At 50.2% G+C, this 27119-nt stretch overlaps 1 protein-coding gene across 5 annotated transcripts in view; it reads right to left on the reverse strand.

The window, feature by feature from the left end:
- Nucleotides 1–3640: 3640 nt before the first annotated feature.
- Nucleotides 3641–27119, reverse strand: part of MYO1H (myosin IH) — a 70494-nt gene continuing 47015 nt past the window's right edge. For 3 of the 5 annotated variants that reach the window (XM_084820169.1, XM_084820168.1, XM_084820170.1), the window contains exons 14-32: nt 26265–26356; nt 25952–26046; nt 24141–24187; nt 23070–23150; nt 21866–21971; nt 20619–20736; nt 19232–19345; nt 18232–18308; nt 17199–17267; nt 14610–14694; nt 13088–13247; nt 12123–12206; nt 10391–10484; nt 9643–9698; nt 9350–9485; nt 7224–7294; nt 6181–6278; nt 5348–5447; nt 3641–4303 (exon numbers count right to left, since the gene is read on the reverse strand). In XM_084820169.1, the coding sequence (XP_084676295.1) occupies nt 4280–4303; nt 5348–5447; nt 6181–6278; nt 7224–7294; nt 9350–9485; nt 9643–9698; nt 10391–10484; nt 12123–12206; nt 13088–13247; nt 14610–14694; nt 17199–17267; nt 18232–18308; nt 19232–19345; nt 20619–20736; nt 21866–21971; nt 23070–23150; nt 24141–24187; nt 25952–26046; nt 26265–26356 (1707 nt within the window). In that variant the 3' untranslated portion in view covers nt 3641–4279. The remainder of the gene's footprint in view (nt 4304–5347; nt 5448–6180; nt 6279–7223; nt 7295–9349; nt 9486–9642; nt 9699–10390; nt 10485–12122; nt 12207–13087; nt 13248–14609; nt 14695–17198; nt 17268–18231; nt 18309–19231; nt 19346–20618; nt 20737–21865; nt 21972–23069; nt 23151–24140; nt 24188–25951; nt 26047–26264; nt 26357–27119) is intronic. The other 2 variants (XM_084820171.1, XM_084820172.1) reach the window with 1 other exon arrangement.

Raw genomic sequence — 27119 nt, forward strand, 5'->3', positions numbered from 1 at the left:
GGAAGGCTGCTCCAAGGTGATTGCACCTGCGCCTGGCGGGAGCAAGGGGCCCCACCTCTCCCGCCAGCCAGCCACATGCTTGCGTAGGGCGCTCCACACCGGATCTTTCTCTCCCACCTCCGGTAGGTTATTGCTCGCACAGAGCCTCTGTCTGGGTAGCAAGGAGATGGTTTGGATGTGCAGCTCCTGCTTAGCCGAGAAGATAGCGTTTGTTAGGGAGGTCTCTGCCGAGACTGCGTTGACTCGGCGTGTGTTTGGGGGTGGGGGTGCCATTTTCTCTCCATCTCTTTGATCTACCTCTGCTCAATCTCTCCTGCTTCTGTTGCGAGGCAGAGTGGCAGAAACCTTGTACGTTTATCAGGGTGTAAGTAGCAGGTAGCCCAAAGGTTAAGCTGTGGGTTGTTAGAGATACAGAAGAGGAGATGCTTAGAAGTGTGTTGCAGAGTGTTCGTGCACCAAAGCCACACTTAGCTGATTCCTTCTGTGTCGCAGCCGCCATCCCATTCTCCCTCAGCGTCTAGCTGAGGCTCTTCCCTTTAGAAAAAGGACAATAGGGCCCTTCCCTTTGCCCCGTGGCATGTCTTTTCCTCGCGCAACTGAACATTTCGAGCCTCGGAGGCACGAAGAAGAGCCAGAAGAGCCACTGTCTCCCACACCCAGCAAGCGGGAGGCAGTGAAACCCCACGGTGTGCTGGGAACAGCTTTGTGGGTCCTCCTTCTTCCGCAACCCTCTCACTTTGATCGTCGTTGTTCAGAGCAAAGTCTGATTATTCTGGGCACTGTCACTGTAAGACTTGCTCTGTGTTTTGACATGTATCACGGTATAGCTGTCCTTGGTTGTGAGTTGTGCTTAAGGGATGGCGCTGCAGTGAGTTTGCAAAACCTCCAGGGACGCTGCTGCTACAGTCAGCTAACCTCCCTTTATCCACGTTGTTTAGCCTGTTCCAGTATGCATACAGTTTTCTCATCACAGCACTGAAAGGCTTGTTTGGGGCGGGGGGGGGGGTGGAATAAGGGAGGGGGCTAATCCTCACACTTCTGGGCTCAGCACAGAGTAGTTTCTTTCCATGTGTGTAGGGAGAGGAGGAGACAGCCAGTGCATGCAGAGCTCCAGTTCCTAGATGAGGCTGCCTGGCTGTTGTTTGCAGTCCAGTTCTGGATCAGGACAGCTGAGCCTGCTAGGTGTGTAAGATGCGTATGAACGTCTAAGATGGGTTGCTCAGAACTGAGCATTAAGGGAGGCAATCCCCCACACCCTTTAGCCATCTAACGCTGTGAACTGAATGAGTTCATGTGACGTCTCCCTGAAGGTCTCCTCCCTGTGGCTGCACTGCCAGTATTTTAGCTCACGGGTTTGGAAACGAGCAAAGCGCGTGCGCTTTTAGCTCCAGAGGAAGGGGTAGGGTGCAGTCGCCTTCCTCTTTCCATGCCTCTGCAATGCTCTACGGTAGGAGGGCTGGGCTCTTTGTGCATGTTTATAGGAGCTGAGAGTGTGCTTATAGGAAGTTGCTCTCCTTGCTGCTGAACCCTGAAAGGGTCAAGAAGGGTAGGGAGACCGCAAGGAGGAGAGAGTGGCATTGTTCTGTATGTGCGAGCAAGCAAGAGAGTTTCATGACAGCGGGGTATGATAATGCAAATAAGGTCCCGTGGTAATTTTAATTGGTTAAACCTGCAGATGTAGCAGGAGCTGCCTCAGAGCTGTGCAGACTAGAGACTTTCTCGTCTGCTGCAGCCCAAAGGTGGACCCTTGCTCCCAGTGTTTCATGGGGGCCACAGCCTGGGTGGCCTATTGAACCCTCTCCAACCTGGATCTGCAAAGCAGTGTTCCCCAGAACCCCACTGTACCTGTCACCTTCCACAGCTCAGCTTTTGCTCATGGCACAAAGCAGGGTAACAGCTTAGCCCATCTACATAAGCTTCAGAATTCCCAAGCTTATAACAACAGAACTCAGAAACATGTGAACCTGTAAGCCGCAAACTGTCGCGCGTGAGCCAGATGTCAGGAACAAACAGCCCTGTTTGCTGAGGCCCGGCTGGTGTAACCCTAGTGGTGTTCCACGCCCTCCTCTTCCTCCTCCATCCTGCACTCCTAGACTGTGATGGGTGAGTTTTGGAAGGGAGCCCCAGAACCTGGCATAAGAACATTTGCTAGTCCAGCCTTCTCCAACCTGATAGCCTCTAGATGTGTTGGACCACAGCTCCCTGACTGAGGGGTGCTGGGAGTTGTAGTCCAGCACAGCTGGAGGGCACCAGGTTGGGGAAGGCTTGGGGTAGCCCATTTTATCTATTGTCTCATTCTTTGTCGAATTCCTGAAGGTGCCTCCCCATGAAGTGTGTGTAGGAAGGGGGCAGTCAGGTGCACATCCTGTTTTTAGGCTGCCCTCTCAGATTAAATGTGCAGCAAGCTTAGAAATTATCTTCATACCAGCTTTGGTCAAGGGAACACGCCACTCCGCCTGCCCCCCCCCCCCCCCCGTTCCAGCGTGGCTTCGGGGTAGTCTGTTGCCTTGCCCGTCTGGCTCTGCCACTTAAGCCGCAAGCACTGTAAGAGCAGCCCTTCTCTGTTTTTCTGGTCTGTCGATAGCTTTTAAGCAACAGCAAGCCCCTTTCCCGCCTTCTTGCAGCTGACTCATTCCAGCTGTGCAGGGCAGCCTTCTGTGCCCAAATGCTTCCCCGTGGCTCTAGCTGGGTTCTTACGTTGATGTATGTGTTATGTATTTTACACAGATGTGAAAAATATGCAAAATAAATTAGAGATGTTTCCTATTTCCCACTTGTATCAGCTCCTTCCTTTGATCGTGCACAAGCAGCTCACTCTTTTAGCCAACTGCTTTCACAAAGGAAAGCTGGAGTGAGAGGTTGGTTTTAGGTGGGGGGTGGGGGCTTGCATGCAGGAAGCAAGTACAGGCTCATAACACTCAAGCAGACCCTTGGTTTCTTTGGCAGATTGCACAAGGAGCCAGTCGCCATTTAAGCCTGGTTCAGACCCGCTGTTCCATCCCCGCATGATGTAAAATTCAGCACTGGTAGAGCTTTGTACCTGAAGTGCTATTACACTTCTGTTCAGTCGGCATTCACACATGTGAGCCTCCACTTGGTAACAGCGGGCATTAGGTGAGAAACATGTGAATCAGCCGGCACAGTGGGGCAGCACAGAAAACTGCTGTCATCTTCTCTACAGGAACGGCTTCGTGAGATAAAGGTGGTCTTCAAAACCTCCCATCTCCAGGGCCTGGTCTCCTGAGACCCCCTGCATGGCACGGAGGACGGTGGGTTATGTTCTGGGGATGCCCACTCACGGCGCCCTCAGTCGAACACACTCACCCCATGCCAGCTTGCAGGGCATTCTGTCTGCAATGCACCCATCTCCTCATTGGGGAACCCCTGATAAGTACTTAAGGTTCCCCAGAACCATTGCTCTAGAAAATAACTTGCTTGGTCTTCAGACAGAACTACGTGGAGCAGCTTTCCCCAACCTGATTCCTTCCAGATGGGTTGGACTACAACTCCCATTGTTCCCAGCCAGTGGAAATGGTGGGCGTTGCCATGCAACGCATCTGGAGAGTGCCAGGTTGAGCAAGGCTGCAGTGGAGACTTAACTGGGCCCGCAACCTCATTGGAGATACAAGGCCATTCAAATCCAGTTTTCCCTTCATCCTTTTTAATTTTTCAACACATCACATGTCACTACTACAGAGAGGAAGGCGGGGGCACGATGCAAGGAGCAGGATCTTCTGCTGCTGCACAGGAGCTGGCCCCCAAAGTGGGAATCTCAACTTCCATTTCTAAAGGGCAGCTGGCAAAATGGAGGACAGTTATTACTACCCTGCTCTCAGGGACAGGTGGCTGGCCCCTGTTCAAGATTGTCCAGAATGCTTGTGAAAAGAATTCTGCTCAATCTCTCGGCACGGAGCATGACTCCTTCCACCATAGCTCTTCAAGTCACTGTCAACTTAGTTCCAGAGGCAAGTTACGACGGAAATACAGCCCTAATTTACATCAGTTGTGGGGGTGTTTATACAAGCAGTAATGGGGTATTTATTAACAGCTAAACAGTTTGCGTCTTTGTGGTATTGCTTTAAAAAAAGAACCAGGATAGACTTAAAATGCAGGTGGGGCTCAACTCCAACAGTCCTATGGCATCAGAATGCTCCTTGTAAAGATCCGAATTCTGGTAGCTCTATGGATGCTGCTTCTCTTCTCCATACAGGTGGTGGGTTGGGTCACTTTCTTTTCCAAGCAGGTGTGGTAACAGGCATAATGAGAACTCGTGTTTCCATCACGACTTTATTTTGGTTGATACCTTTTGGATTTAAACATAGAAAGGTCAGTTCTAGGGTTTGTTTGTTTATGAACTATATAGTCCGCCCGTCATCACAAAATGATCCCAGGGTGGGACTCAATATTTATTATTTATTATTTATTTCTTGCATTTCTAAACTGCCTTTCTGAAAGCAGCCAAGACAATATTTGTTCTTATTTATTTATTTATTTATTTATTGCATTTCTAAACTGCCTTTCTGAAAGCTACCAAGACGGTTTACAACCATTCGAAAAACAAGAATGATAAACCAATATAAACATAGTAAAACATTAAAAACAACCTCGAAACTATAACAATTTAAAAAGCTAAGTTAAAAAGATGCATTTCAATATCCTTCCTGAATGCAGAGTGAACAATACACAACATACCATAATTAAACCAATAAACCTGCACGGCAACTGGTCAGTATCAAACATGACCCATCAACAACCTCATAATACATAGTCCCACCCACCTAATCAACAGGCCAGTTAAAAAGTTATTGTTTCCACCTAGTGCTGAAAGCTGACCAATGTTGGTGCCACTCACCTCCAGGGCTAGAGCTTTCCACAGCTGGGGTGCCCCCACCCAGAAGGCCCTATTACAAATTCTGGAAGGTAGTTTCCTTCACCAAGTTCCTTGCTCATTTAGGAGCCCCAGCCGAGCAGAAGGCATCCCCACCAAAATACCAAGATGAGGAGGGGGCGTCTTAACGTAGCTGGCTTCAAAACACACACACATTCATGGAGGATGGGTCTATCTACCTCTGCAGCAGGATTCCTCTTGGTTACAAAAGTTGGTTATTCATTATTCTAGCCACTTACTTGCCATGTTCATCCATTGGGGTTTCCCCCCACCCCCATCCCCTGAATGGCAAAACAGCTGCAGTGTTTAAACTCACTACAACAGGGGAGATTTGTACTAGTCATTCGAGCGAAGTCCTTCCTGAACAGTAGCTTCCCTTTAGTGTCTTCCTTTTGCTGCTGGAAAACGGGGGGCAGGTTCCCTCTCCCTCTGTGGCTGTTACAAGGTACTGGGACTTACCACGGTCAGCTGTCCATTTTTGGCTTTGTAGATCTGAGGCTCCCGGCCAGTGGTGAAAACCATGGTTCCTTCTTTCCCCAGACTGATTTGGAACTGGAGGCTACAAAATAGACAAGCACACCAAAGATTACACCGGGCGTGCGGTGCAGAACCACAGGCCCAGGGTCAAAATCCAGCCAGTATGGGCTCCCAATCCACCTGGGGGTCCCTCGCCCCCAGATCTTTTGGTGGTTTCTTGGGTTTTGTGCAGTTTCTTGGTTGATTGCTTAATTCATCAAATAAAACTATAAGAGCCCAGTGGAGGCTGGTGGCTCTGATGTCAGTGGGGCAGTGCATCCGCTCCAGGTTTCAGTCAGAACCAGTCAGAGCCTTGGATAGCTTTGCATCTTGGACAGCTCCTTTAGGGTTCTGACTGAAACAAGGAGCAGGTTCACTGCCCCACTGACACTGGAGCCACCAGCCTCCACTGTCAGAGCCCTGTTGGATTAGACCAAAGTACCCCATCCAAGAAGCCCACAAGCAGGACCCGGATGCAGTTGTCCTCTCCCGTGGTTGCACACCGAAGCCACCTGTATTCTGTGGCGTTCTGCCTCTGAGCACAGAGGCTGGATATAGGGGCAGAAGGGAGTAAAAGTGTGGAGTACAAACAGCGACTCAAAACACGCACCTGAATTTTAATTCCCATTTAAAAGATGGGGTGTGAAATGCAGGCCTTGAGACCTTACAGGAGTCCTCTGCCTCCTATGGCCATAGATTGGGCAGTGTTGAAAACACGCGCGCAAAGGTTTCGTTGACTTGCAAACGCCAAGGCAGCAGCGTCAGGAGGGACTCACCTTCCCTGGACCACCGCAACAGCGTCCTGTTTATTGGCCAGCATGCAGAGTTTTGTGACAGTCTCAAAAAGGTGCTCGCACTGCAAAATGGCATCGCCCTGGAAGCAAGAAAGGAGGTCGGGTCATTTTTGGTAGCATTCTCAGGCCACAGGGGGAAAGGAAGAGCTTGTCTTCAGAAAGTGAAGGGCGGGTCAGGGTGTGCTCTGAGTCCAGGGAGACGGATGCCGTCTTTTTAACCATTGAGTTTAGAACAGCTGCCTCCAAAATTCCCAGCATATCTTTCAATAGGAGGAGATAAATAATGTATTGGGGTAACAGCCACCTGGAAACGACACAATCCTGCTAAATATTTCCATACTTCTTTTCTGAACATATTTTCTCAGTAATCTTTACAATGCTCCTATAAGATGGGACGGTACTATTATCCCCAAACTGCAGAGAGGGCGCTGAGAGCATAGCGGCTTCAAGCCACTGGCTGTGTTTGTGGCTACGATGAGATTTGAACGGCAGACTTCCCAGACACTGCTTCACACCATCCTTTGACCTGGACACCACAGCACCCTAATGCTTGGTGTGGGAGATCGAGCTATGCACAGTGGTGATTGCGCTCTGTGCATTCCCAGAAGCATTCTGTCGCCATAGCACACTAGCATTTAAGAGCGGTTTACAAAGCTGAGCCTTAACGCAAACTGAACCCTGCTTATGGGTCAATGTTTAAAACAGGGCTGGGACATCTAATGGGTTCACCAATTTAAGGCACAATCTTATGCCGGTTTAGACAGGAAAAAGTCCTACAACTCCCAGCATTCCCCAGTCAGCCATGCTGACATATGCAGATTTAATCAATGAACAAATTAAAAGTAATGCAATTGATCAACGAGGAGCTTTTTAGTTGAGTAACAGCCTCAGCTTCAAAGTGAACCCGCAAGAAATAAAATTCTTGAACGCTTCTCTGCCATCAGGTTGTTGCTAGGCTGTGGCAGTTCACACACACACACACACACACACACACACTCATGGAAGGCAAAGTGGAATTCTGTTACCTTCTCCTGTTTATTATCTTCTGGAACATGAATGACTAAGATACTGTCACTCAGGCTGCTGGTGGAAATGCCTTGGAGAAAGAATGCAAAATGAAGGTGTTCACTAGAGTACTTCTGTATTTCAGGCAGAATGGCACACCACGAGTTTGGACATAATTTTAAGTTTTGAGGATCTCTACTTCCCCTCCCCTCTCACAGTAGTGAATTTTAGACCCTGGATTTAACCGCCTTATGCCGCCCCCGCCCCCCACCCGCTGCCCTTTTAGGTGGCCATGCAAAGCACACAACTAACATTTCTCCACCCGCCACCACTGAATGGTGCTTCTGCATTTGTGATGGGACAGAGCAAAAAATAAAAGACAGTTTGCCAACCCTGATAAAAATGAAAGAATACTTCGAAAGCTTGCAGTTTTGCAAGTTGGACTAACGTAAGTCACAACTCCATCATGGCTACGGGAATAAAATGTGCTTTTCCTCTACGAAATGCTAAATACGTTGACTTGGGGATAAACACCATTTTGTTGTAGAAAAGGATCATCTACATTTAAAGTAAAAATAGTACATGAGCATCTGTATTCCTGTTCATGCCCAGCTGCCCGCCCCCAGAACTATGAAATGTGTTTTTTTAAAGAAAGGAGGAAAGGATGCTGCGGGAAACAACATTAGACCCATGGGCCATGGAAGGCCAACGCCTAGCTGTCAGCATTGTATGACCAGCACTTGTCATTCTCTGGGTGGTCATTTTGGGGGCGGGGGGGCAGGCCGTTCAGCCCTAGATGAACTATGACCCTCTCATATTGACAGAGTGCAAGGACAAATCTCTTCGTCATCCCATTGGACAGTCCTCCTCAGGCAGCCTTCTGCAATTTGCCTTTTATTTTACTTCACCCATAAAGCCCCTTTTTCTGGGAAAAGCCTGGGCTCATCTGTTTCTCCCTCCTGGAGCCTCTGCTCCCTAGACCAATGTTCCTAGATGTGCTCCAGTTAATTTGGTAAAAAAAATGCTTGTTTCTGATCCAGCTCTGCCAGATTGACAGCAGCCTGACTACCTGCAGAATACTGAGTGATTTATTTTTAAAAATATATAAACTGTGCTTCATCCACAAGGGATCGCAGGGTGGTGTATTCAACATTAAAAACAAACTAATAAATCCTATATCATACCATTGGACACTAAAATGCAAATTAAAAACAATAACTCTTCAATCAGCAAACCAACAAAAACAAATCCATTCACTTGAAAAATACATCAAATTTTTAAAAATATATTTTAAAATTCTGCAATATTAAAATGTTGAAAATAGAGCAAGGCGCCCCAGAGGAAAGAGGTTCCCCCAGTACCACAGCAAGATTCCCCATCCAGTTATTCGTGTTCTGGAAGGACTCAGTCCCAGAATGCAAAGGCGTAGCTTTGCTGGTGTGCAGGATGGGCTGGTGTGGGAGAACCAGCCGATTCTGCTTAGGAGGACCAGTGTGGTAAAGTGGTGAGAGTGTTGGGACTTGGGAGACCTGGGTTCTAGTCCCCACTCGGCCATGAAGCTCACTGGGTGACTTTGGGCCACTCCCTGACTGTCAGCCTAACCTGCCTCGCAGTGTTGTGGTGAGGAGAGAGGAGGAAGAGGACCTTGTAAGCCGCCTTTGGCTCCTCGGAGGAAAGGTGGGATATAAATGTATCAAACAAATAAATAGCTTCAACTCTCACTTCCTTGGGATGGCAGATTCTGGCCTCCTCCGTCAGCCAGAGAACCCAGCACCCGCTGCCTCCCAGGAAGACCATCATGGCAAGGGGGAGGCCAACGTAGCCCCCACACATCGGCCAGAGAAGGAATAGCTGCAAGGAGCTTGTTTCCCCCTCCCCTGCCAGGAAGAACTCTTGTAGGAACTTTGAACTGGTGCCTGAGTTTTGCTTTTTTTTCCTCCTCCCTCCCAATCCCTTTTCCTCTTGTGTCATGTCTTTTAGATTGTAAGACGGAAAGCGATAAGGGCTCTCTTATGATTAATCTTTGTAAAGTGCTCTGGGAGCCCTTGTTTGGCTGAAGAACGGAACAAAAACGCTGCAAATAAAGAAAGAAGCAGTGGGGTGGGCAGTGCATGGGGGGGGGGCGTCTGCTGACTGCGAAGGCTACCTTTGAGTGCCACATACTCGATCTTCTGCTTGATCTTGGCCGTGTCCACCACATAAGCTGCCACGCGGGTCAGAACAAGCAGCCGCTCTCGGGGCTTGAAGCCGTTCCGGTCGTACTTCACCACCGGGGTTACGTACTGCAAACCGCCACAGGAGGGATTTCAGGAGCAGCAGAGAAGCCGCGGTGGGAGAGCACCGCTTTAAGGCCACACCTCTCAAGGCACGCTGGGGCAGCGTGATGCCAGCAGAGGGCCACTCTGCGCACTGGCGGATCCCCGCGCCCTTCCTCCTTACCTTCACTTTCTCGTGACGGATCATCTGCAGGACTTTGGGACTGAGATCGCTCTCGCCTAGGAAAGGGGCAAGGAGGGTGGTCACAGCTCCCTGCAGAAGGAGGGGGCCCCCCAAGACACGTCCCCAAGAGATCCCTGGGAGCCCGATCTGCCAGGACGTCTCCAGCACACCAGAATGTACTTATTTATCTATGGTATTTCGATACTGCCGTTCACTTCAGCAGAACTTCCAGGTTTGCAAAAACAACAAAATGCAAGTAAAGCAAACAACATAACAAAGTCATCGAGACATTAAAAAAATCTGAGAGCGCAAAAACATCTTTGCCTGGCACTGAAAAGGTAACAGGACGGAGCCAGATGTAAGCAGGTTCAAGTGCACAGGCGGAACTAGACTTTTCTGCCCCCTCCTTCCCACGCCCCCCCCCCCGAAAATGCTACACAGAGAGTCAAGAGATGCTGCTGGGGAGTGGGCAGGAGGGGGACCTCCCATGACTGAAGCCCTTCTTCTCACAGAAGGTCCCTTCCTCTTGCAGAGGGCAGATCATGGATCCAACCCAACTATGTTGGCATCAGGCAAGCCTCTCTGGGGCACCACCACTGAGAAGGTGCTCCCTCTCTCCTTCACCTTCTGGTGGGGGGACCTGGAGGAGAGACTCCAAAAATGACCCCAGTACATGGGCACAGACCCCAGGAGGGCGCCCTTCTTGAATATCGAGGCCAAACACTCGACACGTTGACCAAGGACTCACGTAGCCTGGTGTCCACAAATGGTTTGTTCAAGCTCTCCGCATAGCCGGCTTTCTTCCCACAGAAGATGGCGCTGGCAACCACTTTTTCCTCCATCTGTTTCGGAGTAAATTGAGAGATTACGCCCTCCTGAGAAGAAAATCAGGCTGGACGCTCACTTCAGGGCAACGCGTGAAGTTGTAGTTATTACTCTGGGGCGGAAAGATCCGGACACCATCTACGCGACATGCTGAAAGTGGAGGCGGGTGGCTCTGATGCCAGTGGGGCAGTGAATCTGCTCCGGATTTCAGTCAGAACTCTAAAGCACCTTGGAGAGCTCCTGTAGAGTTCCGACTGGTTCTGACTGAAACCCAGAGTGGATTCACCACCCCACTGACATCGCAGCCACCTGCTTCCATGGGCAGAAATGCCACATGCTGTCTCTCTCACACACCCTCTGTTAAAGCAGTACAGCGCAGGGGTCCAGGATACAAGCTGATGGATGCTCGTCTCTGCTCTGGAGAGCTTAGGGTGCATGTAGGTGCTTCCAGACAGAGGCCTCCCAGCGCTACCCAGGAGAAGGCCTTGTTCAGCTATTCCGCCTCTTCCTCCTTAACAGAATTTTCAGGTAAGAAAAAAGACGGAAGGAGCAGGAGGGAACGCGGGAGGGCTGCAAATGTACAGATGGTGTGAAATCCGTTCCATCTGTGTTTCACGGGTTGTCAGGCACCTTTCATTCCATCATCCACCCATTCATGGAATTGGAATTTTTTTTAGTTTCTGAATTTGCGCAAATTCACACTTTGCGCAAATATCCACGAAAGTCACATATCCCCCCAAAATGCACATTTTCACACTTTAGCCTATGGGGGAAATGTACATTGTCAGCCAGTTTTTTTGGGGGGGGGGGTTGCATATTTTTCTACAACAAAATTTGTGCAAAATTCCCAAAGGTTCAAAAAACAGTCCGCAAGTCCACAGCATCCACCTGACAGGGGAAAAGTCAGTCTGCTGTAGAAACTGTGGGTGGGATTCATAAAAATCCAAACTCATTTGGTTCTGCTGTGGATTCCTCCAACATCCCTAGCTACAAATGGAAGATGTCATCATCTGGACTCCCCGTGAATTTCGTGAACAAGGCAGGGTGATGGCTCAATAAAAGCCTCGTCTGGGGGCATCCTTGGAAGAGAATTGTGCTACTCAAAGTTATGGTCCATAACCTGCTCTGGAGTAATTCAATTTGTCTCAGTGGACTCCACCAGAATTACGTGGCTGAAGAAGTACACAGGTTTCGCATGCTGGTGCTTTTATAGCAGCCTTCTCCAAACTCCAGATGTATTGGACTACAACTACCAGCTATGCTGGCTAGGGATTTGGGGAATCGTAGTCCAACAGATCTGGAGGATGCCAGGCTGAGGAAGCCTGGCTTTTACTGTACAGGAAATCTGTCTGTTTTCAAGGTTTCACAAGATTCTTTGTTTTTTTACTGGGTTGAACTGTTACGGCTTTTGCCCAGGCAATGCCTGGGAGTTGGAGTTTAGCAAGGGAGACAAGAGTTCTCCACAGCAATAGAGAACTTTGGCCCTTCTAGGACCACCAGTCCCCCACACCTCAGCGCCTGTGCAGAATGCATTTTGGGCAGTACGGAGTAGCCCCAACAACCAGCCAACCATGCGCCTCAGATTCAGAGAAACAGGTTTAAAAGCCCTCTCATTTTAAGGGCTGAGCAGCAGGGAACTCAAACCCAGACGTCACCTGCGCTTTCTTCTCTGCTGTGATGCCGCGGCAATATTTCCGGACGAGGTTCCTCGTGCAGATCTTCCTAAGGAGCTCCGACGTCTGTGTTGAGCAGGGGGAAAAGCTCGTCGTTTGACATGGGAAGAGCCTTAGCTCGGAGGCAGAACTCCTGCTTGGCACGCAGAAGGTCTCTGGCTCGATCCCTGGCAGCTCCAGTGGAGGGGCCTCCGACAGGGCCAAGGAAGGCTTCAGTGGAGCAGGCTGCTGCCCGCCAGGGCAGACAGTGCGGGGCGGGGCGGACCAGTGCTCTGACTCGGCATGATAAGCCCGCTGTATAGGTCCGTACCCATCTGCACATCCTCAGGTTCCTCAGGGCTAAAATACACGCTACCTAGCGTGCAGCTGATCCTCACGCCCCTTTTTGCCTCCATGTAAGCTCTCAGTGCACTGGCCTGGATCAGGGCCACTGCACACAGGAGGGGGAGGTGTAAACCTTCCCACCCAGCTGCTTCCCTCACCTAAATTTGACCCCTGTCCCCATGCAGGGCTAAAACAAGAAAAAACCTTTATTGGTGCCAATGGAGTCCCCTCCCCGCCTACCTTTTTAGGCCCCACACACAGGGCAGGAGGGGGGGTTAAACCTTCTTAAACCACCCTTTTGCAGTGGACTCAATCCAGATTGAGGGTGCACTTACACCGAAGTAAGAAAAACCATGAGGGTGATCTGCATGCTACATATTTAATGTGGCTTGTCGTTTAGCCCTCAGCTAACATTGGAAAAGCTGGATTAGGGAGAAGGCCAATCTAGTCTAGTGCCATTTTCCCTGCACAGCCAACCAGATGCCTCCGGGCAGCCCCCCAGCAGGGCACGAAGTCAGAGCCCCCTCGGCCGTCGTTGCTCCCCCGCCAGTGGCCCTCCGTGGCACACTGCCCCGTATGGTGGAGGCTCCACAGAGAGGCCCCCGATGAGCAGGTCTGCTCACCTGTCCCATGATCTCGGGAGGCGGGAGCCAGCGCTTGTCCAAGACGGTCCTTGGAAGGTGATCCCTCAGCTTCAGGAGGTAGGTGTGCTGCACAAGCCTCACAAAGTCCAAGTTCTCGGCGCTGATGGGCTGCTTCCGGTGGATGAACCCTTTGATGTACCTACGGAAGGGAAAAGGCCACCGTCAGGGCCAGCTTACCCAGAACGCCAAGCACACCTCAGAGAAGGGTTGCGGCCAGACCGGGGCCGTTGTAGGGTGGCCATGAGCCTACTGACTTGGATTCCTGCATTGAGCAGGGGGTTGGACTCGATGGCCTTGTAGGCCCCTTCCAACCCTGTTATTCTATGATTCTACTTTACAGAGGACAGTCCTCTCGTTGAAGGTGTCCCCTGTCTGAAGGGCTGTCTAGTCCAACACCTGTTTAAAGATAAAGAACCTTAAGAAAGGGGGAACGCAGCAGGGGCCACCACCAGTTAGCAGCTGGAGAAGAGCTGAATCCGCAGGCACACAGCTCACCTGGGCACTGTCTTCCCCACTAAAGTCAGATGTACTGATTTCTATTTAAATTATAGTAACTCTTTCTACATGTGCGCCTGTACATATAAATTACCATATACAAATGTGCCGCCAATCTGAGAGCATCTCTACACCAGACTAAAATCCCGCATTTAAAATGGGGCTTTCTGCTTCCGTTTTAAATGCAGGACCACGAGGGACTCCCTTGGCAAGTGCTTCCTCCCCCTTATCTGAGTCTTCCACATGTTTCATTAGACAGCCACTAGATGGCGCTGTGGTCTAGCTCCTCTTATTGCGGGTTTGCCTCTTTTCACAGGGAACTCAAGCGCTGTAATTTGATAGCTCACTATCTCCAATCTTAAAAAAAAAAATGGAATCAAGGTCATTTAGTGCGGGAGACTCCTTGGAGGTTGACGACGACATCTAAAGGACCCACCAACGTCTGTAACTAATTTCAATAGCAGGATAAAAGCTCCCTATGAAGAAGCCCTGTGTCCTCTTTTGCCCTCATTTCTGGTGATGCCCAAGTTGCTGCAACTTCCATTGTTCCACTGTTATCTGGGCACGTTCCATTTTCAGACAGACAGAGAGAAGGGGGGGCAAGGATACAGGCAGCAGCTCTGGATAAGGGGGTGTCAATTGTGTGGTTGGGCTGTTTGGCTGCATGATGGGTCACTGTTATGCGTATCTTGCATTCCTCCCTCTGCTTTTGCTTCCACCATGGAACCCAAAACAGCATGGTGGGGAGTTCCAGGCACTTTCAGGCACAGACCAGTTTCAGCCCGCTGCCTCCAGCCTGAGTTCATAAGTGCACATTTGGGGGCATAGGAATGTTGCAACCCGTGTGTCTGGTGGGGGGTGGGGCAGAGTGTGATTCAGGCCACAGCCCCCACGCCCTGCAGCCCAGGCTTGGCCCCCTCTCCCATCCCTCTTGGTCCACGATGCTGTGCCAAGACGGCAACAGGGAGGGGAGGCGGGCCAGGGAGAGCAGTGGCACAGAACATACTTCCGGATGGTCTGAACTGCCCACATTCTCTTCTTGGCCAGCTTGCGTGCCAGGACCCCTCTCCAGCAGGCCTCCAGCTTGATGGCTGCAAGACAAGAGAGAGAAAGTCACGACACGGCCGTGGGGGCCCTTTTGCTAGAGGGCAGAGCGAGACGGAAGAGGCAAGCCAGACGCTCCCCCAGAAGAGGGCTTGCTTTAAACAACAGAACTGGGGCACAACGACTTGGTTAGCCACACCGGCACCTCCCCGTGTGAGCCTGGGTTGGCTGCTTTCAGCCAGAGGGCCAAATCCCATTTCAGAGAAGCTCTCAGGGGCCGCATTCCAGGAGCGGGCGGGCCTCAAGGCAAAAGGGACAGGACCAAAAGAGCAAAAGGGACCAGCATATTTCAGCTTAAAGCTCCTACTGCCAGCAGCTGAGCCTTAGGGGAGGCAATTCAACCACTTAGAGTGGGGGGAAAACTGCACCAAACCCAGGAAACCACCGGTGGTCAGCAGAAAGGGAGTGGGGCTTCTGGGGAAACCGCCGGGCCTGAGGTTCGGCACCCCTGGCCTGAAGCGTTATCTGGAGCATTCATGGGCATACAAATAGCAAAACTATCCTTTTAAGCCTACAATAAAATTAGTGAACATGCAGGTTCAAGTAGGATTGGGGGGGATCTGATGCCCTCCAGATGCTGGACTCCAAATCCCATCAGCCAGAATGGCCCAGCATCAAGGATAATGGGAGATGGAGTCCAGCAACATTTGGATGGCTGCGGCTCCCCACCCCTGAAGCAGAACGAAGCTTAGCAGAGAAGAGAGCAGAGCAGTCTGCTCGGTCCCATCACTCACACAGCTGTTCTTAGCCTTCCTTCCTTCCGAGAACCTTTATTTCCACCACTGTCTTCACTGCTGAAGAAACCGGAGCACCTCTCATGGGATTTCCTGCGGGTTCCAGAGGGTTCTGGGAGGCAGTCAAAGGCCCACACAGAGACCGCCCTAGAACACACTCAGCCCTCACAGGCTGCTTCCCATTGCGGGGAAAGACCAGCGCCTCACTGGAGCAATCGTCCTCTGCACGTCCAAAATTCTGACTGAGGAGCCCTTGGATAAGCTCAAACCCAAAGCGACACCAACTTAGCCCAGCCTCAGCGATCCACATTCTGGGTAACACCCAGGTTAGACTTCTGTAATGTGTTATACATGGGGCTGCCCGCAGGAGACATTTTGGAAACTGCTGTTAATTCAGAATGTGCCTGCCTGCTGCTCAGTACCAGGCGTTATGAGCATACTGCACGGCCGCTTCACCAACTGCATTGGCTCCCAGTCCTGTTCTGGGCCCCATGCAACGTGCTGGTTTGACCTTTGAAGGCCATCTTGGGTTGGGACCAGGGCACTTGAAGGACAGCCTGTCTCTACACATCCCTCCCTGTGATTTGAGATGATTCTCAGAAGCCTTTCTCCAGTTCCCCGACCTTGTGAGGTGTGGGTATCGGGGACAAGGCCTTTCAAGTGGTGGCGCCATCGCGTTGGAACACTCTCCCCAGGGATGCTCATCTGGCACTGGCACCCACTCGTCTTATCTTCCCAGACTTTTAAGATTTTGATCTATTTTATTTGGATGCTGCTTTTATAAAATGGCTGCTTTAAGCTTACTTCAGTATAGTTATTTTAAGGCCATTTTAATATTTCATTGTAAGCCACATTCATGCTTTGAAAGATATGGGGATAACTCCAAATCATAAAACGATGATCATAAACTTCTAGTCAGGAGAGATAACAAGCAACAGAGGGAGCCAGGACCATGAGAACTGACAGTGCTGCCCTCACATCAAACTGGAACATTCACGGCTCCCATGAATGTGTTTGAGTATTCACATGGTATACTCAGACACAGCAGAGAAGCCATCCTGGTTGACCACTCAGTCCGTCTGGCCAAGCTAGGCTTTACCAAGGCCCCTGTTCCTGCTCAAGGAGCCAGGTTTTCCCAACCCTAACCCTAACCTGAGGCCCAACCCTAACCCCCACGTGAAACGGAAACATCTCCCCATCCACGCGGCATACTCAGAGACCATAGGCAAGCCGTCCTGGTTGACCACTCAGTCCGTCTGGCCAAGCTAGGCTTTACCCTTACCCTAACCCTGTTCCTGCACAGGGAGCCAGGTCTTCCCAACCCTAACCTGAGGTTTAACCTGTCCTGAAGAGAAAACCTGGACTCATTTGGGAAATATAGCTAAGATGAACAGCAAGATTAATTTAAGAGAAAAGGGCCCAAATATATTCTCGTAATGCTCTTCTTCCTGCAGAAATTTAATTTATATATTCTAATTTGAGGTCTGTGGGGTCTCGGTGTTTAACAGAATTCCCATTTATGAATGCTATTATATTAACCTAATTATTGCGGGGGTGGGGACAGGATGGAAAGTATTGGAGACAGCATTTCAGTTTTTAAAAAAGTGCATCAAGAAACTGAATTTTAGAAATCAGCATTTGAATTAAGACATTTTGGATTTCAATTGCCCCCAAAACAAATTAAATACTAATGAAAGACACGCGTTTGCACAGCTTTTCACAAGACCCTTTTTGGTTCCCCAACAAGTGTTTCTTACCAGCTTCTCTCATCTTCTGGAACTCTCTCTTCCCCAGGCATCCTCTGTATTTGGCTTGTATTCTGGAAACTGAAAGAGAAATAAACTTAATTCCCCCAAATATACCGTTAGGTGACAGTCCCTGTTTAAAGTATCGCTTAGAAGCAATTCAGGGCTTAATGACACTCCATGGGAGATACAGGCTGGTGTCAAGGGTATTCATTTATTTATTCACAATATTTATACACCACCCCACACCAAGAAATTTCAGAAAGGTGAACAGCAGAGACAAAGAATAAAACACCATGTTAAAATAAGCAAAACATTTTAAGGAAGCAAATTCTGAATTTAATAAACAGTGGCTGGTCGCTCAAGCTACGCTTGAGGCTACGCTCAAGCCTCTCAAAATAGCAACGTCTTCAGGAGGCACCGGAAGCAACACTACGCTGGCGCCTGGCTGACCTCCGAAGGCAGGGAGTTCCACAGGAAGGGGGCCACCACACTGAAGGCTGTTTTCCTGGTGGACTCCAACCGGGCCATGGGTCCATATGGAACCACCAGGGACAGGGGCAAGGGTAGGCATGGTTGGGGGGGCCCACTGACGAGAGCCCCCTGGATTTCATCCTCATCTTCATCGTTTCAACCTCCTGGCTTACCTGCCTGGCCCAGACAACAGAGGTGATGAAAAGGTGGATCAGGAGATGCCCCCGCCTGCCTGTTCACTGGCTCTCTGCCGCTCAAGCAAAAAGTGGCAGCAATGGGGGGGGAGAGGAGGAGCAAGAATAGCTGGGGGCCGCAGTGGTGAGAAGACAGATGCACAGCCAGCACTGCTTAAGTACGTAGCACAAAGCTGATCCTCACCATTTTGTTTACCTCGGTGTAAGCGCGTGGGAACTGGATCCAAATCGCGATAACCGTATGTGGGCAGGGGAGGTTGAAACGTTCCCAGCCAGCCACTTCCCCCCGCACCAAAAAATTCCTCCCCCCACCGCAGGGACTAAAAAAAGAACAAACTCCATCGGCACCAATGATCAAAAGCAGCAGAAGTACATACTTAGTCGATGTTTTCTGTATTCAAAGGCATCTTCAGTGGCAAACAGAGTCCTTGGGAAACGAATGAATATTTTGGTCCTGAACAAGAGAAAACATTCTATGAAATAGAATAGGGGCAACTGGTTTTAAATCGGTTGCTCTGGTTTCAGGGGGAGAGACTGAAGTGTGTGTGTTTCACTCTCCCGTTGAAATCAAAGTGACTGAACTTCGGCTGGATGATGCCTGTACTATCTTTTAACTTGGAACTTTTTGCGTGCCTTCCCCTCCTCCCTGCCCCAAAGGCTCAGAGCAGCTCACCGAGAAAACAAATCCAGCATACTTCAAATTCTGTTCAATAAATAAATAAACACCGCAAAACCTCTCTGCCTCTAAGTTAAAGTCTGCACCAAATGTTTAAAAATCTACTCTAGTTAAAACTCTAGAGAAAAATGGAAGGAATCGAAGCAGTCTGGCTTTTGCCTGAGCTCCAGGCAGAGATCGCACACCAGTGCTGCAAGGAATCTTTTGAGAGCGGAGCAAATAGGAGTTCTGGTTGTCCTGCAGTCTGCGGGTCAGTGTGTCACGGTAAAGTTCACAGTGCAGACGCTCACTGTGGCAGCCCCTGCAGCCGCGGCCCCAAGGAGATGGCAAAAACACAGGCAGCTGTCTCAATCCATTTCAACAAACCAGTTCTAGCAGTTTCCACCTCCTCCAAGAGCAGATCTTTTGTGAAGTGAATGGGTCATAACTGCCCACTTCAGCCCAAGCCAGCCCAAAATACTGTGCATTACAACATGGGACACGATATTGTTGCTGGGAAAATGCATTTCTCCCCAGCTACTGTGAGGATTGCCACTATGCTCAGAGGAACAGGGAGGTCTGCGGGGCAGCAGATGATGTCCTGCTGATAAAAGAGTCCCAGTGCCTTAACCCTGTGAGCCCTGGCGTCTTACAACACTGTTGAGGGTACACACAGAGTGTCGGTATAAACTGGTTCCAAGTATTGACGCTGGGGGTTTTACCTTCCCATTTTATACTCTTCCGGCTTGTAGCCGATATGTTTTATGAGCTTCTCCACTCCCTTGGCAGCTGACCCTCTCCAGTGAGGCCAAGTATCCGGGCACAGGGACTTATACCTAAAGAACAGACAGACAAATCAGGGGCACAAGAGAGATGTGTCCTACGCAAGGCCTAGAGTGGTGGGAGGGGCCGTAGCTCAGTGGACAGAGCCCCAGGTTTGATCTCCGGCATCTCAAGTAGGGCAAGAAAAACCCCTGCCGGAAACCCTGGAGCACCATGTGGCAACACTGGGCTACGAGGGTCTGACTCAAGATGAGGAGGCTTCCCATCTTCCTGTTTAAGTCAGGCCTTTATCCAGAACCATGAGGGCTGGCGCCTTACCTTAGTTTTCGGGGACAAACCATAGCCCAGTGGTAGAGCACTCATGCGCTGCATGTAAAAGGTCTTAGGCAGGTTCGGTCCCCGGCATCTCCAGGCAGGGCTGGAAAATCTCCGGCCTGAAGCCCTGGAGCGCCGCTGCTGCAGGTCAGTGTTGACCGTACTGGGCTGGATGGGTCTGACCCAGACTCAGGCCGCTTCTTACTGTCCCGAAATGCCGTCCGCAACAGTGAGAGTGGAAGTGAACGGGAAGGACAACGTTCTCAAATGTGCTCCTCCCACGTGCAGAAATGAATGCCGACATCCACCTTCCCCGGCCTGGCGACTTCCAGATGTTTTGGACCACAACTCCCAGCATTCCTGACCCTTGGCCATGTGGGCTGGGGTTGATGGGAGTTGGCATCCAAAACATCTGGAGGGCCCTAGGTTGGAGAAGGGTGGCTTACATGACCCTAAAATGGGATTGTTTCCCATGTTCCCAGTACTGGACGGGTATCTGGAAGCAAGAGCAGCGGCCAGATGTGCAGTGGCGAGGGGCTGGGGCTGGGGGCTCACTGCACAACAGCCAGGTCATAAATACAGGTGAATTAACACGTTCAAAGTTGTTAAAGATTCACAGCGCAATCCTATGCCGCTTTAGACAGAAAGAAGTTGTACAATTCTCAGCATTCCCCAGCAGCCATGCTCTTTCCTCCCTCTTCCTTGTGCGTCGTGCTTTTTTTTAGATCAGGGTGGGCAACTTGTGGCCCTCCAGAAGTTTCGGCCTATGGCTCCCATGATCTCTCACCATTGGCTGTGCTGGCTGGGGCTGATGGGAACCGCAGGCCAAAACATCTGGAGGGCTGCAGGTTGCCCACCCCCAATCTACATCGTAAGCCTGCGGACAACTGACTGTCTGGTTTCACTGATTATAGGTCAGCTACCCTGGGAGCCTCTTTGACTGAGGATTCATCACTCATCACTCATCACAGCAACAACAAGGCAGCGGCGCGTGCGGCGCGTCAGCCTCACCTTTGCAGGAAGTGCTCATACTTCCGACGGTAAGCGAATCCGGCTCGCCTCACCCGCAGGTGCTCCATCAGTCCCAGGTACTTCACCTGGTGCCTTATCAAGGAGTCGTCAAATTTGTCTGCAGGAGACAAGCCACACTGCGCTCAAGAGGCTGAGGAGAATTTCAGTTTGGTTCGGTTTTGAGGCTAATTCACCAACATTCGCAACCTTCTCCATACGGGACCAAGGGTGCCATCCTACGCACGTTTAGACAGGAAAAAGGCCAGCAACTCCCAGCACGCTGTCTAAACGTGCATGGGATGGCGCCTTAAAAGAACCTGAGATTTTAAAAAAATCGGATGCGGGAGAAACCGAAACTGACCGATTCGTCCATCAGGGCCCAGGGCTTTGCGCGCTCATCTCCGAAAGTCTGGGTTTCCCTGTGAACGCCACCATGTCCGTGCTGAATAGGGCTGCCACCTCTTTTTTCTGACAGGCTCCTCATCTTTAACAGCTCTGTGGCAGGCAGGGAGACCACGCTCCTCCCCATGCTGGGAACAGTTGTGCCTACTGAATTTGGCTGGTGCAGTGGGTGAGAAGTTCGTTTCAATTCTTTGTGGTGGGAAATTCAGCGGCAGCAGCAAACGTAGTGGCGGGGAGGGGGTGCAGGCCCTGGGGGGCAATGTGGCCTCCCAACCCCCAGATGTTGCTAACCCCCAGATGTTGCCAACCCCTGGAATACACAGTCCTGCACTATATGAACTAATGGCCCTACGACAGAATTAATGCAGCAGAATTAATGCAGAAAGAACCAAGAAGAAATAAACCACAAAGTACCTCTTAAGTCGCAAATGGAGTGACACAGGACCGCCTGGGGCTCCCCCGTGATCCCACTCATGACCCCCCCTGCACGCACAACCCAGCAAGCGCACCAGCCTTCATCACGCCGCAGAGCTTGGTTGTGTGACTGGCTGTATAGTCAGCAGAGATCACACAGCTAGGAATATCTCAGCGCCCACAGGATGCACATCTAACCCATGGATTTGTGCTCACTGTAGATCCAGGAAGAAAGCCCACCCTAGGTTTTTGTCTGCATGTTTTCTAATTCTTCCATGAGGGCTAGAAAGTTTAGTTATTTTATCTGTGCCCTTCAAAGGAAGCCTGGATTTTATGGATTCTAGAAGCTGCTTTGGAAACCCACATTGTGACAAACAAGAACCCAAAATATCAAAGCAAAGTACAGCCCTGTGTTTGTTAGGTACCCTTACCAGATTCTTTGTCATCGTTGGGTTTAATGCACCTGATGTAGGATGGCTCCTTGGACATGAGGATGTCTATCAAGCTGGCCAGGCTCGTCTTGAACTGGGTCGCAACCTGCACGGACCAAAACAGCTCCGCTCACACTGTTACAGAGAGAACAGCTTGGGAAGCACAGCAATACCAGCCTGGCCAAGCCCGGTGCCCAACAAGTGTGTTGGACTACAACTCCCACCATCCTCAGTCATGATGGGGGTTGAAGTCTAACATATATGGAGGGCACCAGGATAAGGAAGACCTGGCTCCTAGACTTCCATCCTCAACCCCATCTCCAGCAATTATGCTTTAGGGGAAACTGCCATTGGCACCAATGGGAGGCTTTTTCCAAGTTTAATTGCACATGGGGGCAGGGAAATTTTTGGGAAGGAGGGCAGAGTGAGGCAGGGAAAGATTAACCCTTCCTTCCCCACAAGCTGCAACCCCTCCCCAAATCCACTGGAAACTAGGCTTGAAAACTGCTTTCCATTGGTACCAGTGGGATACTTTGTCAGGCCTACTTGTTTCATGGTGTGTGCATGCGTGAGAGAGAGAGAGAGAGAGAGAGAGAGAGAGAGAGAGAGCATGCGCACACGGATGTGTCTGTGTGCACAAGAGAGAACATGCGTGTGTGTGTGTTTATGTATTTCATTTCATTTATTACATTTCTATACTGCCTAATAGCTGAAGCTCTCTGGGCAGTTTACAAAGATTAAAAACTTTAAAATATGTTATAAAAACCATTTACATACAAACACATAAACAGACAGCACACACAGAGACATGCATATATCTAAAACAATTGGCTGTATACGGATACATATGAAATGTACAGAGGATGTTGATGTGTATGAATGAGTGTGGGTGTGTAGGTGTGAGAGAGAGCGTGAGCGTGCAAATGTGTCTATGAGAGAGAGTGGGGTGGCCGTAACCACATTTGCTGTGCTCCCACACACCCTTTTGCTTTCACACCCAGAAGTTTAGCCACAAGGGAACACAGTTGTCAAGCTGAAAAAGGTTTCCCATTGCAGGACTATAGGGACATGCCAATTAAAATAAAAAATCTTCCCACCTTTCCTGTAAAATGTGAATGTTTTGCTAGGCTCCTTGAAGCTGACCTAAGCCGTTTCAAGAGCTCTCCCCTGACGCATCGGCTCACATTTAGGAGATGGAACTCACTGTCTCAGGCCTTTTCCGGTTGTCCAGCTCCGACAGGTGGAAACATTCTCTGAGGATGCCATTTTTGGACTTGCACAGCACCTGGAACAAACAGGAAAAAGCGAGGTCCCTGAGGAAGTCAGATCACGCATGCTCCACCTTTCAACATTTATTCAAAAACCTCCATTTCCCAAAGCTGCCACCCCCGTAATCCTTCCACCTCTCCTTCTGTCCGTGTCCATTGTGTTATTACATTTTCCAGAATGCCAGAACCTTTCTGGCACAGGGATATAACTTCTAGAAATGCCTGGGGCCCAGGAAGGAGGGAAATGCACCTCTTTCAAAGATCGTGGACATCTGGAGAAAAACGTGGGCATCTCTGCAGCATCAGGAGGCAAAGTGGGTAGTGGATTCCCCCCTCAAGTAGCTGGAATTATCACAACGGGCAGCCCCCACCTAAAAGGTCCTTCTTGAATTATCTATTTATTGTAGGTATATTTTGCTCTGTGCTGGTCAGGCCTCATCTAGAGTAACGTGTCCAGTTCTTGGCACCACACTGAAGGAATGGGTGGAAATTGCAGGGAAGCAGCTTTGGGGTAAACAGTAGGAGAAACTTCTTAAGAGTGAGAGCTGTGCAGCAGTGGAACAGACTCTGCCTCGGGAGCCAGTGGCTCTCCTTCGCTGGCGGTATTTAGGCAGTGGCTGCATGGCTGTCTGCCAGGGATGTTGTAGCTGCATCCTGCATTGCGCAGGGGGTGGACTGGATGATCTCTGAGTTGCCTCCCAACTCTATGATTCTATGATATTCTGCTCTTACTTGAGGCTTTCAGCTGCCTCCCCTCCAGATTACTGATCAGGTCTGTAGACTTGTTTAGTTTCAATCATGGAGCATCTGCTGTTCCCAGACCATTCATTAGACCCCTAAAACATCCTTTGTTTTGCATGAAATGATGTCATTGCCTGGGTTTATGTATTTAAACGTATAGGTGAGTATGCATTTCTATGTTGCTATTTAATTAGCATACTACCACCCCGAGTCTCAGGAATAAGGTAGGACAGAAGCCCAAGCAAATCAATATAACATGTTTGTACCTCTTTGAGGTTCCGGTACAGCAGGTCATTATTTTTCTCCAAAAAGCCTGAGAAAAGAAAAAAAGGGGGTCGGGATACAGTTAAAGAAAATGCTGAAAAAGTAGGAGAGAAAAAACTCTTCTCAGCAGATGGGAAGATGACCTGAGGAAGCAAACACTGAACCTGCGGCTCTAAACCTGGCGCAGACAACCAGAATCCCAGGATTGTCACGGCACGGAGGTCAGGATCCTGCTCCTCCTTCCTCTGGACATGTTGGTTAACTTTGGATTTTGGTTCTCGAGCAGGGGTGCTGAGCCTCTTTCAGCTCAATGGCCGAATTCTATTTCGGGAAAGCTCTCGGGGGCCGCATTCCAGAGGTGGCCGGGCCTGAAGGCAAAAGGGGGCGGGACCAAAACAACAAAAGGGACCGGCATAAAAGGGCTTAAAGCTCTTACTGCCAGGGACTCAGCCAACACTAGTAACTAAAGGGGAGGGGCCAGGGGGAGGGGCATGGCCTTCTGGGGAACCTGGAGGCCCACATGCGGCCCATAGGTTTGAGGTTCAGCACCCCTGTTCTAAAAGGTTGCAGCGGGCATCCCCTCTTCTGCATTTTTATGCACACACACTGAGTTCTTCTCATGACATTTTATAGAACTAATGGGGGATCTGAGGCCCAAAGACAGTGACCAATCCCAGAGCCTACACCAGTGGGGGCTGGTGGTGTCACATCCCTCCGTCCTCTCCCTTCGCAACACACTCCAGGAAACAAGGCTTCCGGCGAACACCACTTTATTAGTACACAACAAGCTTCTTTAGAAATGCAGATTCTAAGAAACTCTCAGACCACAATGAAACAGCCAGTCCCCATGTCTACGAATGTCAATACGGGAGATGAAGTGGAAGTTAGAGGAGTTGCCAGCAGTCTGGGCATGAACGTCTCGGCCAGACATGCTTCGCAGGGAAGCCCCTCCCTTGGGGTGGCGCCCTCCTGCATTGGCTTCCATGAGTGGCCAACCTGGCGGAGCATCTGAGCCCTGCCCCTCGCTTTTCCTGCTTCGCTCTGCAACGGACCCTGGCATCCCTCAAGTCACGCCTCTCGCCCTCCTCCTCCGAAACCTGGGTTCTCATGGTGGAGGAAAGCGGGGGTCTTCAGGCTGGGCCATCTGTGTGTCAAGGTCCTGGGAAGACAGTCTTGCCATATCTGGGCTCACCAGGGAGGGGGTCTCCCTCTGTTCTCGCTGTTCCCATTCAGATTCTGAATCTGAGTTGCCAGACATCTCCACATGCTCAGATCCATTCCAGTTCCGGACAGGTGGCTCTGATGTCAGTGGGGCAGGGAATCCGCTCCAGGTTTCATTCAGAACCAGTCAGATGTCTATAGGCTTCGCACCTTGGATAGCATCTTTAGAGTTCTGACTGGAACCCAGAGCGGATTCTCTGCCCCACGGACATTGGCGCCACCAGCCTCCACCGGCCGACGCCACAAGTCCATGGCAGGCAGAATTTGGGCCTGGAGCTTCCAACGCTCTGACTGCTGGATCCAAACTGCTGCCTACAGGGGTTGGCTCAAAGAAACAAAGAAGCGACTGTTTCTGAAATCCAGCGTTGTTCAAAGCTGATATTCTCAGCCTGATCTCCCTCTGAGCTGGGAACTCTGAGGCTGCATCCAATCACCCACCACCCAAAATAGTTTTGGAAATTCAGCACACGGAGGACCGCGCTGGATGGCACGTGTGCCACTCGGCTAGTTCAGAGGCTCTGGCCAAGATTTTGTCACATGTCAAGCACACGCCCTGGAGTGGGCACCCTCGGAGTAAGCTACCATCTCTCACCTACTGTGCAATAGGTTACCTCCCCGGCATAGTGAAGGAGACGGAAGTCCATCCAGTCAATGGATTTTCGTGTCTTCTGGTCAGCAAGCTTTCGGCTGGAGAGAGAAACAGGAGAGAGAAAAGCTTTCCGGGTGGGTCGCTGCACTGATGTTTCAGCCAGGGCCAAGTACCTCAGCCATTAGGGTCAGGCCAGTGGAGCTCTGGATGACCATTTGGCACAAGAGGGCCCCCCACAGGTGTGCCAAGTAGGCCAAGGGTGCCTGGGAGGAAGGTCTGTCTCCTCTAGAGAAGGTTACAAAGCGCAGGTGCATACGTCAAGAAGTGGGCATGGTCTCCTACTTTCTCCTCCAACTTTTCTAGGAAACTCAGGTCGGTCGCTTCGCCAGGCCGTAAGCATTCTTCATCCTTAAAAGGGGAGGAAAATGACAACACTGTTGGTTCTTAATCCAAAACGTGCTGGATTTCCCCTGCAGCAGGAGAGATTTGGGGACACCTTCATCCAGCTAGCAGCTTTCTCCACACTGCTGGTTGCACCCTCTTTCAGGGTTGTTGGTGCAAAGGAAAGAGGCAATACCGCAAGGTGCAATTCTGGGCCAAGATCTCTTGGATCGTGCCCCAATTCATGCCTAAACGTATTGGGGCTGTTCACACAACATGCTAACCCATGCTCAGAGGTTGAGTGTGGATTGTTGTTGAACTGTGGGTTGTTTGTTGAAATATGGGTTAGTGTATCATCTGAACCCAGGACATTTTCTGCAGGGTGCTTGTTAACCATCAACAAACCATGGGTTCTCAAGGTGGCTTCGTCAAGAAAAATAAGTCACGCTGCATGGTTATTCTCCCTGTGGAAAAATGTCCTGGGTTCTGACAACACACTAACCCAAGTTTCAACAATAACCCACACTCAACCACAGAGTTTGAGTTAGCATGTTGTGCGAACCCAGTCATTGGAGTTCTAAGCAATACTGGGTCACTTGCTTGCTTTCAAGTCAGGTTCCTAGCCCTCAACTCTGCAAAGAGCTCAACATTATGTGGGCACTTGTTTTGAAATGTATATTTCTCCACATGACATGATAATTTCCTGAAGGAAGTTAACAGCATTATTATTACTACTATTATTATTATTATTATTAAATTTATTAATCGCCCATCTGGCTGGTCACCCAGC

Source organism: Heloderma suspectum, chromosome 13, assembly GCF_057233095.1.
Source record: "Heloderma suspectum isolate Gila_16-S chromosome 13, 16-S_ref, whole genome shotgun sequence".
Lineage (NCBI taxonomy): Eukaryota > Metazoa > Chordata > Lepidosauria > Squamata > Helodermatidae > Heloderma > Heloderma suspectum.